Genomic DNA, 17,083 nt, shown 5'->3' on the forward strand with positions numbered 1-17,083 from the left:
CACAATTTCAGTTTGTTGGAACGATAAGCTGTACTTTTTATTCCAAGTGACTTGTCTCAGGACTGTATGGGTATTGCAATTTTCTTTTTGTAAAATTACAATTGGATGCCCTTTTCTTCTTTGAAGAACATCGAAAATACTTGTGTGTGTGCAGTACCGTGCATAAAAGTATAAAACTATCAACATCCCCTTCATTTTCTCTTTTGTTTTTATTCATGGAAAAAATAATAAGCTTTTTGAATCCAGCCTCATGGTAAGAGCATCTCCACCGGCGCATCCCAAATAGACGTTGGCAGCTGCTCCGACACAACTTTATTGACGTCGCCGCCACTTGCTCTCTTGGTATAGGAAGAGGTTTCCTAGACCGGTGCTCCTAATAGGTTGCCCCCAATGTTTTTAAAATCTTAAAAACTTGAAAAGATGCTGATTTCATTCATTTGTATATAGTTTGCGAAATTTAAATACAATACATAAAAAATCCTAACTACCAGTAGAAGGGGGGTGTAGTTGAGGATGAATGCGATGTCATCGTCGCCACCGCCGCTATCACCCACTCCTCGTCCTCTTGCTCGATGTTTGGCGCCGGAATTGGCGCATGCACATCCTCCATGAGGTCGACGGCGTTCCCACCGTCCATCGCCAACTACCATTCCACGGACCTCTCGCTGGTAGTTGGGAGGTCGTTGTAGGAGCGCCTAGGACCGCCACCTGGCCCAACGCGTCGAACAACACCTGGAGCTCAAACTCCAACCACGCCTTCTCCTTCTTTGGCAGCGGAAGGGGGGGGGGGGGAGCTTCTCCTTCTTAAGGTGCGGGACGAAAAGGCGTCGCGTGGTGGATACGGTGGTCCTCCTTCTTCATCGCCCACGACTCATTTTTCGGGCAAAGGAGTGCCGACACTGAAGAACCGCACGAGGCAAGCACCTCGTGAATAATGCCGAAGAGCCACTTCTAGCTGCTCGGCCCTAAGGCCAGGCCGCTCTGCTGCGTTGGCGGCAGCTTGGGCCGGCATTGCGTGATGTATGCGTGTATCAGTGGAACAATGTAGCCATTATTTGACATGTTCTAGTCGCGCAGTAGCCGAAAGTCCGGCGGCACGAGAAGTCCCGCTGCGTGTAGCGCCACCACCCTCCTCCATGTTCAGGTTGCACATGCGATGCTCGAATATGGATACAGTAACGATCATAGCTATCTCCTCTGGTACCTACTGGTACGTCAAGATCCTGCTGTCGCCGACTTCATGGTTGTGCGACATCGCGGAGAAGTGGGTGGTGGCGGGCAGCTAGTGTTTCAGCAAGAAGAGGAATGGTGATGAGCGTCGAGGAGGCGACCAAAAAAAGGCCGACATGCGCATTTACGATGCTGGGAAGCTTTGTCGTCGCTACGTGGAGCTAGTGCGCAACGTCCCCTCTTGTCGCCTTGTGCCCTCCTGGGTAATCGGTGTGTTCACTGAAGAAGCCGAATGAACTCTCAACATGGTCATTAAAAAAGCCTACCGGCCATTCTCTCTCGCTAGCAGGATGACCCCACTGACAAAATCCAAAATGGCGAGGAGCGCTGGCGCCCGTCCAGAACTCTCTTCGTAGGGGCCGGTGTGGGAGTGACTCTTATTCAGCTGGGCTTGGAAACCAACTAGTTACTTATGGGGCACATTGGTTCGACGAAAAAGGCTCCTCAATCCCAAATAGATCTACCAAAGTCGCTACTAAAACCACCGATGAAGATGGGATGTCCATGCCGACTAGTGTAGGAATATGAGTGAAAACCACCCCTATGCGTTGCTGTAGACCATCGCATCAAGCATGACTTTCCAGCACCGATGTCATTCTCGCACGACTACATGAGGAGCTTACTTTTCTGAATCTTCTTTAGGCCTCGTTTTTATGGGAATTGTAGAAGATCGGGTGGTCTACCTTCACTCAATCTATTTAAATCTTCATAAAGCCTCAACCCCCAATTATTCACTAGATGAAGATAGTGCATTGGGGATTAAACAAAACTTATTAAAAAATAAATATAACTGAGGATTAAACTAACCAATACGCAAAAAATAAGCGTATACTTTTATTTGCCCATGTGAATTTACTTTTCCCAATCGGTGGTGGATATTTGCAGGGTGGGAGTCAAGTCAACCCTCCGGACCCCCACTCCACCACAACTCTACAGCTCGTCTACACCACGCGCCTAGACGGATAGACCGTAGACCAGCCCGGTACACAACTTTGACCGGAGAAAAAAACGGTACCCGGCCTGGCCCGCCACGGACGTCGAGAGGCAGAGAAAAAACCGCCCTCCCGTCGGATCGCGTGTGCTCATACCCCGATCACCGGCCATACCTCCCTTGCGTGACGGCGTCCTACTGGTCGCGACGGGGCCACACCGTGTGACGCCGGCGCAGAGGATCCCGCGTTCCCGCTCCCGTTCACGAGCGGAAAATTCTGACCGCGTCGTGTAGCCGGCGACGGTGGCTACCGGTGGCGCACTGGCGCTGCGTGGACGCGCCCTACTGCTCCCAGGCCGCTCGCTCCAGAGTCCAGACCACGCTACTTTTGCCTTTGTTTTCGCCGCGAATTGCTGCGCGCGCCCCCTCCTTTTTACCGGACGATCATGCGGTACTAGGTTGTTAATTTGGTCTTGTCTCTGCTGAGATCCGTACGCAAACGTTCACGTGATTCATGCAGTCGACACAGCCCGCACCGCATGATTGATCGTCGGGCGTACGAGGACCGTGTCCAGGGAAAATCCCGAGCGCCCGCATCACGCCGCCGTCAGCGCGTCAGACTATCCATCCCTGCCGCTACACTCCGATTCCCCACTACCCTCGCTGGAAAACCAAACCGACCTCCACCAAACCTTCGTTCGTCCCCGACGCGTGGGCCCATGGCGTGCGCTGCCCCACCTGCCAGTGAAACATGTGGGTACAAACCCCGTGACCCGGCCTTCCGCGAAACACGTCGCCCGTACCCACGGAACATTTTAGGTCCCAACACACACAGGCACAGTCACGCACTGCCAGAGACCAGCAGCACAAAATTTTAAAAAAATCCCAAGCTGAAGAAAGACACTGGTAAAAAACCGAGTCGCCTCCTCCGTCAGACAAGAGGAAGAGGAGGTTAGCGGCGGCGCAAGGCGGGAGCTCATCGGGTCCTGCCGTGGCAAGTCCACAAGGGCACCGGAGACGGCGGGTGCCCGTATGCCAAGGCTCTGAGACGGGACCACCTGTGTCAGTTTTTCGATGGCTGCGTCGCCGGAGATGCTGCGGAGGAGGCTGTGGACGGTGGCCGCGGCGGCGGTATTGTCACTGCTGCTGGGCGCCAGCCGGGTCGCCGCCAACACGGAGGGTGAGACACTTCATCGAATTCTTGTTTATTGCTACGCAATTTCCACCCTTCTTTCCGGGCGCCGACTGCCGGCTGACGAATTATTCTATCTACGGGTGAGCCTGCGAGCATACGCTGGGGGGAAGGGGTAAAAATCTGTAGTATTGTTTCCCTAGTGTCCGTCCATGGGCACGAACCGAATCTATTCACGGGGTATGGAAGGTCTAGTTATCCCCACTTCCCAGCTTTGTTTTTTCATTATGTGGATTCATTCGTCATTATGTGTCCCAGATGTCCTGTTACGAATTTCTTCCTTGTTCCGATTCTTCTCGATGGTCAGTAAGTTTGGTCTAGCCGCACTGAGATGGGTTTACTAATTTCTGGAATAAGTTCGGCCTGCTCTGCAGCTGGATTGAATTCAGCAAAAAAATGGGATTACCTTCCAAGCAATTATTTGCTTTATGCTTGTTTTGTTCCAACAAGGTCGTGTAATTCTGTCTTGAAAAATACTGTACATCTTTTCCTTCTTAGCTACTATTGCCAAGTAGGTAGTTTGTCATATGCTTAAATTTGTCTTCAAGGTATATATGAATTAGCCTCCACAGGAATATTTCCATTGTAGAGACCACCAATTCATATAGTATTTCTCTGTATTTCAACCTCCAATAATGGGAACTTGGCATTTTTTCTGATTACATAGCAGTAGTAGATTTGCATATCATTTAGCCTTTATTGAACTAAATAATAGAATTTCTATACTCTGTTTGTCTGAATGAGAAACTTGTAATCTTATGGTAGTGATTTTCGTGGGGATCTCTTTTCGTGGCCGCAATAATATGTCTTGATTTTAGTTTTGTTACTGTCCTGGCTCCTGTAGAAAAAGGGGTCTGGGGCAAGATGATCTAAAATAAATCTTGTGAAACAAACATTAATTACTATGTTGTTAGTACTTATTTGTACTGATATTGATTAGTAGCTAATGCTACATTTTGCATAGCTTTTTGGAGAAAAGGGGAGTTCAATATTGTAAGAAATCACAGTACCTAATATTCGTGGCGCCATCAATCAATCTTGTGATTATCACTCTCCTATCTTAATATATCGACACACAGATCTCATGCGTTGTCCTCGAAAAAAGCAGTACTATATCCATGTGCGTAATGTGGTGGACAAGTAACTGTTAAATTTCTGCACATAAGTATGTGTATATTCTCTTAAATGAGTCGGCATGTATATTGTTGCCAATACCTGATCATTATGGTACTTCCAATGGTAGGTGATGCTCTGTACAGTCTGCGTCAAAGCCTTAAAGATGCTAACAGTGTGCTGCAGAGTTGGGATCCCACTCTGGTTAATCCGTGCACATGGTTCCATGTTACTTGTAATCCTGATAACAGTGTCATCAGAGTGTAAGTTTTCGACATAATCTCTATAATTTAAAGTTGCTAGAAGTTGACAAATGTGATCCTTTGTCTCGACTGTGATCCTTTGTCTCAACTGCATATTATTTCTTGTTGCAGTGATCTTGGAAACGCACAACTATCTGGTGCATTGGTGTCCCAACTTGGGCAGCTGAAGAATCTTCAATATTTGTACGTTTAAAGCTCCAGCCTTCTAATAATCATTTTTATAGTTATACCGTAGGTGCATATGTTTATGCTTCCATATGCTGAGAACCAACCGCTGGCTTGGTGGTGATCTCTTCCACCTGGGTTCAAATAGCGTTCAGACTAAACGGGGTGCTATCCTCGTTAAAAACTCGCTAGCGAGGTCTCATCTACCTAACAATGTATTACCAAGTGAGGGATTATCCCCTTTGGTCAACGCTTTTTTGTTTCCATATGCTACCGCGTGAAAGCCTGGTGGTCTGGACTTTCGTAATATACATACATGACATTGGCTTGTAGAAGTTAGCTGTGGTGTGTACTGACAACATGGCATGACATTTGAAACCACTTTGATTTTCAGTAAAATGAATCAATATGTTTGGGAAACTGTACTATTTAGGATATTTGGAGTGGTTAGGCACACTTGCCCATTCTACAGATTTAGGATAGTGATGTTTGGAGGTTTTTGTCCTCTCCTTTTGTTATTACCCCCACATTTCATTCACAGCCATCCTACAAAAAACACTATAATTAAAACTTGTAGAAAACTATAAGAAAAACACTATACATCGTGTCACTTTCATGGGTTTGTATAACCTTTGAGTCTACAGAAGTTTTATTGGATTTGCTTGTCTTATTAAACAATAAGCTGTTCTTGTAATTTTCTTCTTTCATATAACTTTATCCACTTAAGCCTCTTATTACAATGAATGAAAATGTATACTTTTCTCATTATTTTGTTGCCTTCCATTATTTATGGTACCTTTGTATACAAGTTTGGCGCTCTCATTCTGTATACCTGAAACTTTTGGCGAAATTTCACTGTTATGTGAACAGGGAGCTGTATAGCAACAACATAAGTGGGACAATACCTCCCGAACTTGGGAACTTGACAAACCTGGTCAGTTTGGATCTGTACCTGAACAACTTCAGTGGCGTTATTCCAGACACCTTGGGGCAACTCTTGAAGTTGCGGTTCCTGTAAGAATACTCCTTCTATGATGTACATAATAGTAAATTGTCTATGTCCTCTCCTTTTGTTATTACCCCCACATTTCATTCACAGCCATCCTACAAAAAACACCATAATTAAAACTTGTAAAAAACTATAAGAAAAACACTATACATCGTGTCACTTTCATGGGTTTGTATAACCTTTGAGTCTACAGGAGTCTTGCATGTCTTATTAAACAATAAGCTGTTCTTGTAATTTTCTTCTTTCATATAACTTTATCCACTTAAGCCTCTTATTAGAATGAAGGGTAAATCCACTGTTTAGGTCCTTTTTCTGTGACTTGGTGCTTTATTTCTAGGCCCACTAGTAGAAATGATTCTAACTTCTTTCTTTGAATGCCTACTTGCAACGATAGGCGCCTTAACAACAACAGTCTTTCTAGTCGAATTCCACAATCCTTGGCCAACATTTCCACCCTCCAAGTTCTGTAAGTACCCTGTTCTAGTATTCATATCAGTATATGTACCTTATGGATATTGTTATCGAAATGGTATCATACATGCAAACCTGCACATGATAATACATGTGTGCGACAAACTTGCAGGGATCTCTCAAACAATAATCTCTCTGGAGAGGTTCCATCAACTGGTTCATTTCAACAATTTACTCCTATCAGGTATTATTTCTGGATGAACATTCGGGTCCTTACTGCAACTTGCCAGGATGATAAACTTCAACTTATTTTCACAGTTTTGGTAATAATCCAAATCTTTGTGGTCCTGGTACTTTAAAACCGTGTCCTGGGGCTCCTCCTTTTTCTCCACCGCCTCCATTCAACCCTCCAACACCACCTGCGTCACGAGGTGTGTTTCTTTAACTATATTTTCTGTCGCATTACAGTGATTCTTCTTGAAGTAGTAAATCACTGAAACTGTTAATGGTCTAGATGGTATTTGACATGTTCTTGCTGGACTAATGCCACTCCATTAGGTGGTGACTCCAAAACCGGGGCAATTGCTGGAGGTGTTGCTGCAGGCGCTGCATTGGTATTTGCGGTTCCTGCAATTGGATTTGCATTGTGGCGGCGCCGTAAACCTGAAGAGCATTTCTTTGATGTCCCTGGTGAGGATTCTTAAAATTACATTGCTCTTGTTCAAATTATCAATTCATTTATCTGTACCCTTCTTTATATTTTTTTTGAGGGTTTCTCTTCTTTATATTCAGCTGAGGAGGATCCAGAAGTGCACCTTGGCCAGCTTAAGAGGTTCTCACTCAGGGAGCTTCAAGTTGCCAGCGATAACTTCAGCAATAAGAACATTCTAGGAAGAGGTGGCTTTGGGAAGGTGTACAAGGGGCGACTGACAGATGGTACATTGGTAGCAGTAAAAAGACTAAAAGAAGAACGTACTCCTGGTGGTGAACTCCAATTCCAAACGGAAGTTGAAATGATTAGCATGGCAGTGCATAGAAACCTGCTTCGACTCCGTGGTTTCTGCATGACACCTACAGAGCGGCTGCTAGTCTATCCATACATGGCTAATGGCAGTGTTGCATCACGTTTGCGAGGTACCCTATTCTTCTATACTTATTTCTTTGGGACTTTTTCCGCGTTTGTTTGCCTTTATTTCCGAGAAAACTGCCAGGTCTCCCGATAGAGTATTTATCAAAGAGTAAGGAGAGTTCTGTACATAATAGACAAAGGGAATAGAGACCCTAGGGAAGGGTACTAGGGTGCTAGACTATGTAGCCATGGCTGAACTGAGACCTAGTTTTTTTTACTTGACGAATAATTTCACGTGGCTTTTACTGTAATTGAATAAACTGGAGTACTATAATCCAGTTCTTATTTACGGAATTATGGTACTCCCTCCGGTTTAAAATAATTGCTGGATGTATCTACAGTTCTACACACTAAAACTTGTCTAGGTACATCCATTTCTGGGCAATTATTTTGAACCGGAGGGAGTACCTCTAGTACATGTTTGGTCATTTCAGCTTTGACTTATGGTGCTTGTTTCTTAGAGCGCCAGCCAAACGAGCCGCCTCTCGAGTGGGAAAAGAGAAAGGGGATTGCGCTGGGATCAGCCAGAGGACTCTCCTATTTGCATGACCACTGTGATCCCAAGATCATCCACCGCGATGTCAAAGCCGCAAACATTCTCTTGGATGAAGACTTCGAGGCAGTCGTGGGTGACTTTGGGCTGGCCAAGCTTATGGATTACAAGGACACTCATGTAACTACAGCTGTGCGGGGAACAATCGGGCACATTGCCCCCGAGTATCTGTCCACCGGAAAGTCCTCCGAGAAGACGGATGTCTTCGGTTACGGGATTATGCTTCTGGAGCTCATTACCGGACAGAGGGCATTTGACCTTGCTCGTCTCGCAAATGACGATGATGTCATGCTGCTTGACTGGGTAAGTTCTGCTCCATCATTGAGTAGCAAAAAACTCATATTTTGTTTGCCTCATGCATCTTAGCTGTCTTTCAGCATGCGTCTTAGCTGTCTGCCTTTCTAGTGTAAGAGCTAGAACAAATATTATTGATCTCTTCTGAATCAATGTCCTATAGCATGATCAGTGACAAAACAAACTGTCACTTCACCCTACATGTGCCATCTATCATTGATACAACTGATAATTTTGTTTCCCTAATGCATTTTATCTGTGTTTCAGCATGCATCTTAGCTGTCTGCCACTTCTAGTGTAAGAGCTAGAGCAAATATTATCGATCTATGTTGGTTCAATGTCCTATAGCATGATCAGTAACCAAACAAAACTGACACTTCATCCTCCATGTGCCATCTATCATGGAGAGCCTACACTACACTAGACGAAACCGAAACCTAATGCCAAGAAACTGCCGGTTGTGTGTGCGTGGCTGCAGGTGAAAGGGCTGTTGAAAGAGAAGAAAATCGATCTGCTGGTGGACCCGGACCTGCAAGGCGTGTACACGGAGCAGGAGGTGGAGGAGCTGATCCAGGTGGCGCTGCTGTGCACGCAGGGGTCCCCGATGGAGCGGCCGAAGATGTCTGAGGTGGTGAGGATGCTGGAGGGCGACGGGCTGGCGGAGCGGTGGGAGGAGTGGCAGAAGGTGGAGGTGGTCCGGCAGGAGGCGGAGCTGGCACCGCGGCACAACGACTGGATCGTCGACTCGACCTACAACCTCCGGGCGGTGGAGCTGTCAGGCCCGAGGTAACGGGAAAGAAATAGACAAGCTTTGGCGCCCTGGCAGCGGGAAATTCTCTATTTTCTGTATATGGCTAACACATTCTGCTAGTGTTAAATTTGAAGATGGAAAAATGGGTTATATATATCCTGGCACCTCCTTTGGGTCAGTAGTTGTACTAGGTAGTTGCATTTCGATGTTAGTAAGGTATATATAGCGGGGGCAAAGTTGAAACACATTGTTTGTGGCGGCTCTTGATTACGCTGAGTGAGCCTATGCCTAGCATATATTGTACGTTCACTCGGTTGAGATATTGCTAGATATGCCAGGCAATATTTTCTTCGGATATGCTGTATCGTAAGACTGACAAACTGGGACACTCGCACGGCACACTGGATCGTGCATACTAGAATACTGTAGTAACTGAGCACAGTGTACCACTGTCATCACATTACACTAATTTCGCTAGCATGGTTGACGTTATCACTTGGTTAGACACGCGCCTGACGCGTGTTTCTTTCCTTCCAAAGTACCCATGACACCAACATTGCAAATGAAGCATTGGCTTTCCTCGATTCTTCCTTTTTTGTGGATGGCTTGAACCCAAGTACCAATCTTTGGCGGTAGCAATGGCATGCCAATCTTTTGGCTCGACATCATGAAGATGAAGGAAGGCCAAGCCAAGCCTTCAAAGTACCCCAATTTCTTGAACTTGGTTGCAGAACTTGCGTAAGCCACACTTTTGCCATCCTTTTCCGCAAGCCTATTTGCTGTCCACACTTGATTTTGAAGTATCAACAGAGCAAAGATTTTTAATTGGTTCTCAAGGCTTCCACACCAAGGTGGGCATGGTGGAGGTGGTGAGATCTAAGAATTGCATGTTATACTATTTTTCCCCTGCATGTTATGCTATTATCATGTACTCTCTCTGTTTGGAAATGTAAGATGTTGGACTAGTTTTTTTTTGCTTCACTCACTTTAGTTTATATCAAGTCTATTTTTAGTATGTAGGTTCACTCACTTTACTTTGTATCTAGTTTATTTGTAAGCACCTAAAACATTTTACATTTTCAAACGGAGGGAGTACTACTGTAGTAACTCTAAACACAGTACCACTGTCACCACATCACACTAATTTTACATACCAACCGCAAAAGCATTCACAAGGTTACATAGTAGTACGAGGGGCGCTGCCCGAGTGTAGCTAGAACGTGGGAACGCGGAAGAACTTGCCGCGGCACATGCAGCGGTAGGCGAGGGGACAGGACTCGGCGTCGTGGAGGCAGCGGAAGCTCACCATGACCCGCTTGCACGGGGCGCACGGCCCGCACGCGTGCCCGCAGTCCGGCAGCCTTGATCCCGCCACCGCCCTCTCCTTCAGAGACGTCAGCTCCTCCTTCTCCCCCTCTTGCGTTGCCTGGCCCTGATGGTGGTGCGTTGGCGCCTGGCCTCCGTAGTCGTCCTGGCTTGCAGCTCCAGACCCAGACGGTGTCGTAGTATTTCCAGGTTGCAGGGCGTCGGCGGCTGAACCTGACGTACCTGCTGCATCATGTATGTGACGTGTCAGATTGAAGTCAGCTGCCACATGGCATGCCATGTGTCATGTGCTTGTGACTGTAGCAGGTTAGTAGACGATCAATCTAGTACTACGAGTCTAGGCACACAATGATCAACTTACTTGGTGTTGTTCTGACGCTATGGGTCACGCAGGAGCTCATGACAAGGACAAGGGCAAACACCAGCGCCCTCCGAGTTTCCACGGCAGTAGACCTCCTCATTAGTCTCGGCGCCTAGTTTATGATAGAGAGAGCAGCTAGCTAGCAGAGTATATCTCAATTCGAGACAGAGGAAGCGGCGAGATCGAGCAGGATGAGATAACTAGGCGAGGCTCGCGAGCGCTTATATATGCACCGCTCCAAGAACTGTGCGCGCGCGTGCAAGATGAAGCGATCATAAATAACAGAAGAGATACGGCGGCTCACAGGATCCTCGATTCGATTCACATGAATGAAACCCTTGCGCGCGAACACGAAGACGGAGATGCGGGTGTGTGCGCGCGCATGCGTGCGACGGGGAGGGAGCAATGGCGAACTGGCGATGGCCGGCGGAGCACGCACTGCTTCGGCCCGGTACGATATTTATGCCGCTGGTCGCCGCCAGGGATTTGGTTACCGGGCGGGATTTCTGGTTACCGGGCGGGAACCGGACTTCCCGACCCCCCTCGGGAAACCGGTATACCGGCCAAAAAATCCCGAATTTTTTGACTTTTTCTGAAATTTTTGAATTTTAACAAAATTCTTCTGTAAATTGTCCTGCCGATGAATTTGAATTCAAATATTGATTTTCGAATTCGTCCGGTAACCGGTCGGGATTTTCCGGTTACCGCGGTAACCGGCAATCCCGACCCCCCTCGGGATTTTTTTTCATTCGGGACCCAAAACCTTGGTCGCCGCAGTTATTGCGCCACCGCAGAGGAGCAGCTGGGAAGAAGACGACGTCGCTTCCCGTGGATATAAGTTCTTTATATTTACTCTCTGTAACACCGACTGCTCTCTGAGACTGAAATCCTGATCGTGATCCGGCACAGAAAATACGTACTACAGTAGTATATTCTGCCCTGCTGTGCGTTTTGGTTCAGCTGAGATGTGCAACAACTATAGTCAAGCTGAGCCGCCGGCATCAATGCATATCTCCGAACTGCTCTCTCCTGCACGATTTTAATGGCGCGCATGTAAGCTGCATGCATGGACACCGGCCCGCCGGCCGCTGGCCCGCTGCTAGCACGCCAACGTACGTGTACGTCTGACACCAGGGAATTCTTTGTATCTGACTGAGTCTGGCACGGCGACGACACTTGTTCGATGATGTGCATGCTTCATCTGTATGATAGAATTAGGTCTCGATCGTTTGCGGATACGATCGAGGTTCTTGAGCCCAGACCTAGCTAGGATCAGTTCAAGCTTGGTGCCAAACAAAAAGAGGGGACTGTGAACTGAAAGTCTGGAACCTGTAGGTTATGAACCAAGCAGAAGCCGGAGTAAGAGAGGGCTCTGAACTCGTACAAGCACTCTCTGAAAAAACTTGTATTATGATGCGCTTAATTTCCGAAGCAGCACTACAGTAGAGGTGTGTCGGACAAGGGAATGCCAGGCTTTGCCTGGTCTTCCGCAATCGAAGCTCGTTGAAAGGCCAAGACGTATAGTACTCTGAAACTCTTTGTCAGAAAGAATCCAGTGAGTGAGGTGATTATACCTAATGTTATACTATCATAGAACAAAGAAAATAATGCACAACACTTTGCAAGCCGGATCCGTGGCGCAATGGTAGCGCGTCTGACTCCAGATCAGAAGGTTGCGTGTTCGATTCACGTCGGGTTCAATGCCTCGAGCTAAATATCCGGATTTCTTTTTGAACTTCCGCACTCAATATTCAATATTAGAGCATCTCCCCTCCCCACGCCGAAATCCAGGGAAATTTATGTCCGAATTGGACGTAATTTTGGCGTGGGGAGGACTAATTCCCAGCCGTGATCCCAGGTGAAGACACCGATATAAATTTGAAAAACGGAAACTTGACAAAATACGGCTCAAAACGATCGAATTTAGACTAAATTTAATGATATTTACTATATAGAGGGGCGATGTTCATACATAGAGGCCGAATTCGACTATATTTCGAATTCGGCTAGGGGAATACAACTCTAAATATTAAAACACGGCGCTCTACATGCCGAAATGGCGGTAGAACACCGTGTAGTCAAGGTCACCGCCATCGTCGTCGGAGCCGTCATCGTCGAACTGCGGCGGCGCCGAAGCCGCCTGGCTGCTGCCTTGGCCGGCGTCTCCCCACCGGCTACTGGTGTGAGGCGGGGACGGCGATGGCTTGTACCAGTCATCGTCGGAGGCTTCGAGGTCGATGACGGGGACGGCGACGCCGGATGGAGAAGTCGCAGGCCGGCGATAGCGAGCGACGTCCTCGAGGAGCCTCGCCTGCCGCTCCGCCTCCTCCTTCTCCCACTGCTCCCTCGACCAGGCGCAGGCCTGGTCGAGTGGCATGGAGTTCTCGGCGGGGACGAGTGAAAGAACATCTCTCATATTATGTTTTGTGTGTTTGATGTCAATATATGTGATACACTAATGGTTGTTTAAGTGATACAGGAATTACATAGATATATTTGTATGTGTGTTGGATGTGGTCAGTGTTGTCAAAAAGCTGTTGCAAAAATGTTCATCAGGCCGGATAATCCGGGCCGGATATTTCCAAAATATCCGGCCCCCAGAATTTCGGCTAAGGACTTGAGGAAATGCAGCTCAGTATAGGGGCCGGACATTTGCCCGGATATTGTCCCGGTTTTGTACCTGGGCCGGATTATCCGGGCCGGATATTTCAAGAATATCCGGGCCCCTCGAAAATGGCTAAGGACCTGAAGAATTGCGTCTCTGGATAGGGGCCGGACATTTGCCCGGACATTGTCATGGTTTTGTACCTGGAGGCCGGATTATCCGGGGGGGCGGATTATCCGGCCCTTACTTAGGCCGGATTATCCGGCCTCCCGAAATGCTCAACGGCTGGATTTTGGAGAGGGGTATTTATACCCCTCTTCTTCTTCCTTACCCCTTTGCTCAATCATTTGCACAAGAAATCTGCCAAGCTTCACCTCCATTAGAGCCACCTCAAGAAACACAAGATTTGCAAGATCTTCTTCCTCCCCCAACCAAATCTCTTGATCTTTGGAGATTCGAAGGAGAAGCCACCGATCTACATCCTCACCGAAGCGTTTTTCATTTCCCCTCATTTGTTTGAGGGATCTCATGCTAGTGTTCCTATTTGGTTCCCTAGTTGATTTGTTGTTGATGTGTTGTTGTTGATTGTTGTATTGTTACAGATTTGGGAGCATCCAATTCAGTTGTGGATGTGTGCCCCAAGAACCTTGTAAAGGCCCGGTTTCCGCCTCGAGGAAATCCCTTAGTGGAAGTGGGCTAGGCCTTCGTGGCGTTGCTCACAGGAGATCTGAGTGAAGCCTTCGTGGCTCTTGGTTTGGCTTGCGTAGCAACCACACTCCTCCAAACGTAGACGTACCTTCTTGCAAAGGAAGGGAACTACGGGAATCATCTCCGTGTCATCGCGTGCTCCACTCTCGGTTACCTCTATCCCATTCTATCTCCTATATTACGTAGTTATATCTTGCTTAGTTTATAACCTTATCATATAGGTAAATTTACTTAGTTGCATATCTAGAGAATTTGCCTTTGTGTCAAGCCTAAATTGAAAAAAAACTAAAAATTGGTTAGCACCTATTCACCCCCCCCCCCTCTAGGTGCGGCATACGATCATTTCAATTGGTATCAGAGCCTCGGCTCTTATTTCGGGCTTAACCGCCTAAGAGTATGCCGAACGAGGAGTCTGATACGTCCAAAACGTATCTACTTTCCCGAACACTTTTGCTATTGTTTTGCCTCTAATTTGTGTATTCTGGATGCAACTAACACGGACTAACGCTGTTTTCAGCATAACTGTTCTGGTGTCTCGTTTTTGTGCAGAAATCCAACTTTCAGGAAAAACCTCGGGATTTTGACGAAAGGGCCTATTTTCCCAGAATACTGACGGAGCCAGAAGGACAAGTAAGGTGGAGGCCCGAGGGCCCCACACCATAGGGCGGCGCGGCCCAGGGGGGGCCCGCGCGGCCCTGTGGTGTGGCCCCCTCGGCCGGCCTCCGACGCCCTCCTTCGGACTACTTATTCGCCTCGACCTAAAAACGCACGGGGAGAAGTGGAAGTCGCCAGAAACCCTCCAGAACGCCGCCACATCGCGAAACTCCGTCTCGGGAGCCAGAAGTCTCCGTTCGGCACTCCGCCGGGACGGGGAATTGGAGGAGATCATCGCCGCCATCACCGCCAACGCCTCTCCATCAACCAGCCATGTTTCCCCCATCCATGTGTGAGTAATTCCCCCGCTGTAGGCCGAAGGGGATGGTAGGGATTGGATGAGATTGGTCATGTAATAGCATAAGATTGTTAGGGCATAGTGCCTAGTGTCCGTAGATGGTACTTTTATGATATTGTTGCAACTTGTTATGCTTAATGCTTGTCACTAGGGCCCGAGTGCCATGATCTCAGATCTGAACATGTTATTGATTCATGAAGATATTCGTTGTTTATGATCTTACCCGCAAGTTGTATACACATGTCGCTGTCCGGAACCAATGGCCCCGAAGTGACGAAATCGGAACAACCGGAGGGAATGGTAGCGATGTGAGGATCACATGTGTTCACGGAGTGTTAATGCTTTGCTCCGGTACTCTATTAAAAGGAGTACCTTAATATCCAGATAGTTTCCCTTGAGGCCCGGCTGCCACCGGCTGGTAGGACAAAAGATGTTGTGCAAGTTTCTCATTGCGAGCACGTACGACTATAATTGGAACACATGCCTATTGATTGATTAGTACTTGGACACCGTTTTATTATTATCACGCAAATGCCACCGCTATGATTGTTACATGAGTTTCTCTCATCCATGCAACGCCCGTCATCCGTCCCCGTGCCTACGGTATTTTAATCCTGCTGTTTACCAAAATCACTACTGCTGTCTTTGTTACTTTCTGCTTGTTATTTTACTACTGCTACTACTATAAAACTGTTACTACTGATAAACTCTTGCGAGCAAGTCTGTTTCCAGGTGCAGCTGAATTGACAACTCCGCTGTTAAGGCTTTCAAGTATTCTTTGTCTCCCCTCGTGTCGAATCAATAAATTGGGTAATACTTCCCTCGAAGACTGTTGCGATCCCCTATACTTGTGGGTCATCAAGACTATTTTCTGGCGCCGTTGCCGGGGAGCATAGCTTTATTTGGAAGTTCACTTGGATTGATATTGTTCGCTGCGAATTCTCCATCATGGGTAAAACTCGCGATACTAAGGTCGCCATATTACCATCCACTACAAGAAAAGGTACAACTCTGAGTACCTCTGCTGCTCTTGATTCACCATATGTGATTGATAAACTTGTTTCACCGCCACATGCTTCAAATGCTGGTACTTCTGCTGAATCTGAAAACTCTCATAATACTGATAATATTTCTGCTGTGCTTGATGATAGTGGTTCGTTAGGATCTTTTCTAGATGCTACAATTGCTAGGTCTAGACAAATTGAAAATACTGAAACTCCTGATGTTACTACACCTGTTAATTCACCTGAACTTGAATACTCTAGTGATGATCTTGATGAAGATTATGTGGAACTTGATGATGATTTTATTGAAAAATGCCATGCTACTACCGATGCAAGAAAAATTAAAAAGTTGCTTGCGAACATACTTGTTAGATATAAACTGTCACCTGATCCTAAATTTGCCACATCTCCTATAAACATTAGGGATAAAGATTATGATTTTTCTCTTGATCTATCTCATATAGCTATTGTTGAGAAAACACCTTTTTGTGGTACTGAAAAAGAAAGTGCTGTTGAACACATGACTGAGTTATCTACTCTGAGTAGTTTGTTTTCTCGATGATGTTAAGAAGCGTACTTACTTTGTTGCTAAAATCTTTCCATTCTCATTAAAGGATGACGCTAAAACTTGGTATAATAGTTTGCCACCTAGTTCTATTAAAAGTCCAAAAGAATTGCTTAATGTTTTCTTCCGGAAATACTTTCCTGCTAGTGCTCAACTTGCTGCTTTGCAGAGAGTTTATAATTTTGATCAGGGAGATGGAGAGAAATTGCCTGAGGCTTGGGCGAGATTTTGCTCTCTTATTAGAGCTCTGCCTGACCATGATTTGGAAAAGCATGATTTACTTGATATATTTTATAGTGGACTAACCATTGAGTCTAGGGCATACCTGGATAGTTGTGCTTGGTTGTGTTTTCAGGAAAAGAACTCCAGACGAAGCTGAAGAATTATTGGCTAAAATAGGCCGGAATCATGATGATTGGACTACGCCTCGAACCAACTCCAACGCCGATAGTGAAGAAGAGGGGTTTAATTAAATTGAATGATGAAGATATGAGGGAAGCCAAGAAGTCTCTCAAGGAGAA

General features: G+C 46.6%; 1 protein-coding gene and 1 non-coding gene across 2 annotated transcripts; both read left to right on the forward strand.

Annotated features, from left to right (window-relative positions):
* Positions 1 to 3,235: 3,235 nt before the first annotated feature.
* LOC124677831 (LRR receptor kinase SERK2) lies at positions 3,236 to 9,396 on the forward strand (the record flags this gene model as incomplete). The annotated part of the gene is given in 11 exon segments (XM_047213783.1): positions 3,236 to 3,341; positions 4,597 to 4,729; positions 4,841 to 4,912; positions 5,765 to 5,908; positions 6,298 to 6,369; positions 6,487 to 6,558; positions 6,633 to 6,745; positions 6,873 to 7,004; positions 7,107 to 7,448; positions 7,905 to 8,299; positions 8,769 to 9,396. Coding segments are annotated over 11 exon segments (1,893 nt in total). The 3' UTR covers positions 9,081 to 9,396.
* A 2,960-nt stretch (positions 9,397 to 12,356) lies between these two features.
* TRNAW-CCA lies at positions 12,357 to 12,428 on the forward strand. Its single transcript has one exon. It is a non-coding gene; the product is annotated as a tRNA-Trp (tRNA).
* Positions 12,429 to 17,083: the final 4,655 nt, after the last annotated feature.

This window comes from Lolium rigidum, chromosome 7 (assembly GCF_022539505.1).
Source record: "Lolium rigidum isolate FL_2022 chromosome 7, APGP_CSIRO_Lrig_0.1, whole genome shotgun sequence".
Taxonomy (NCBI): Eukaryota; Viridiplantae; Streptophyta; class Magnoliopsida; order Poales; family Poaceae; genus Lolium; species Lolium rigidum.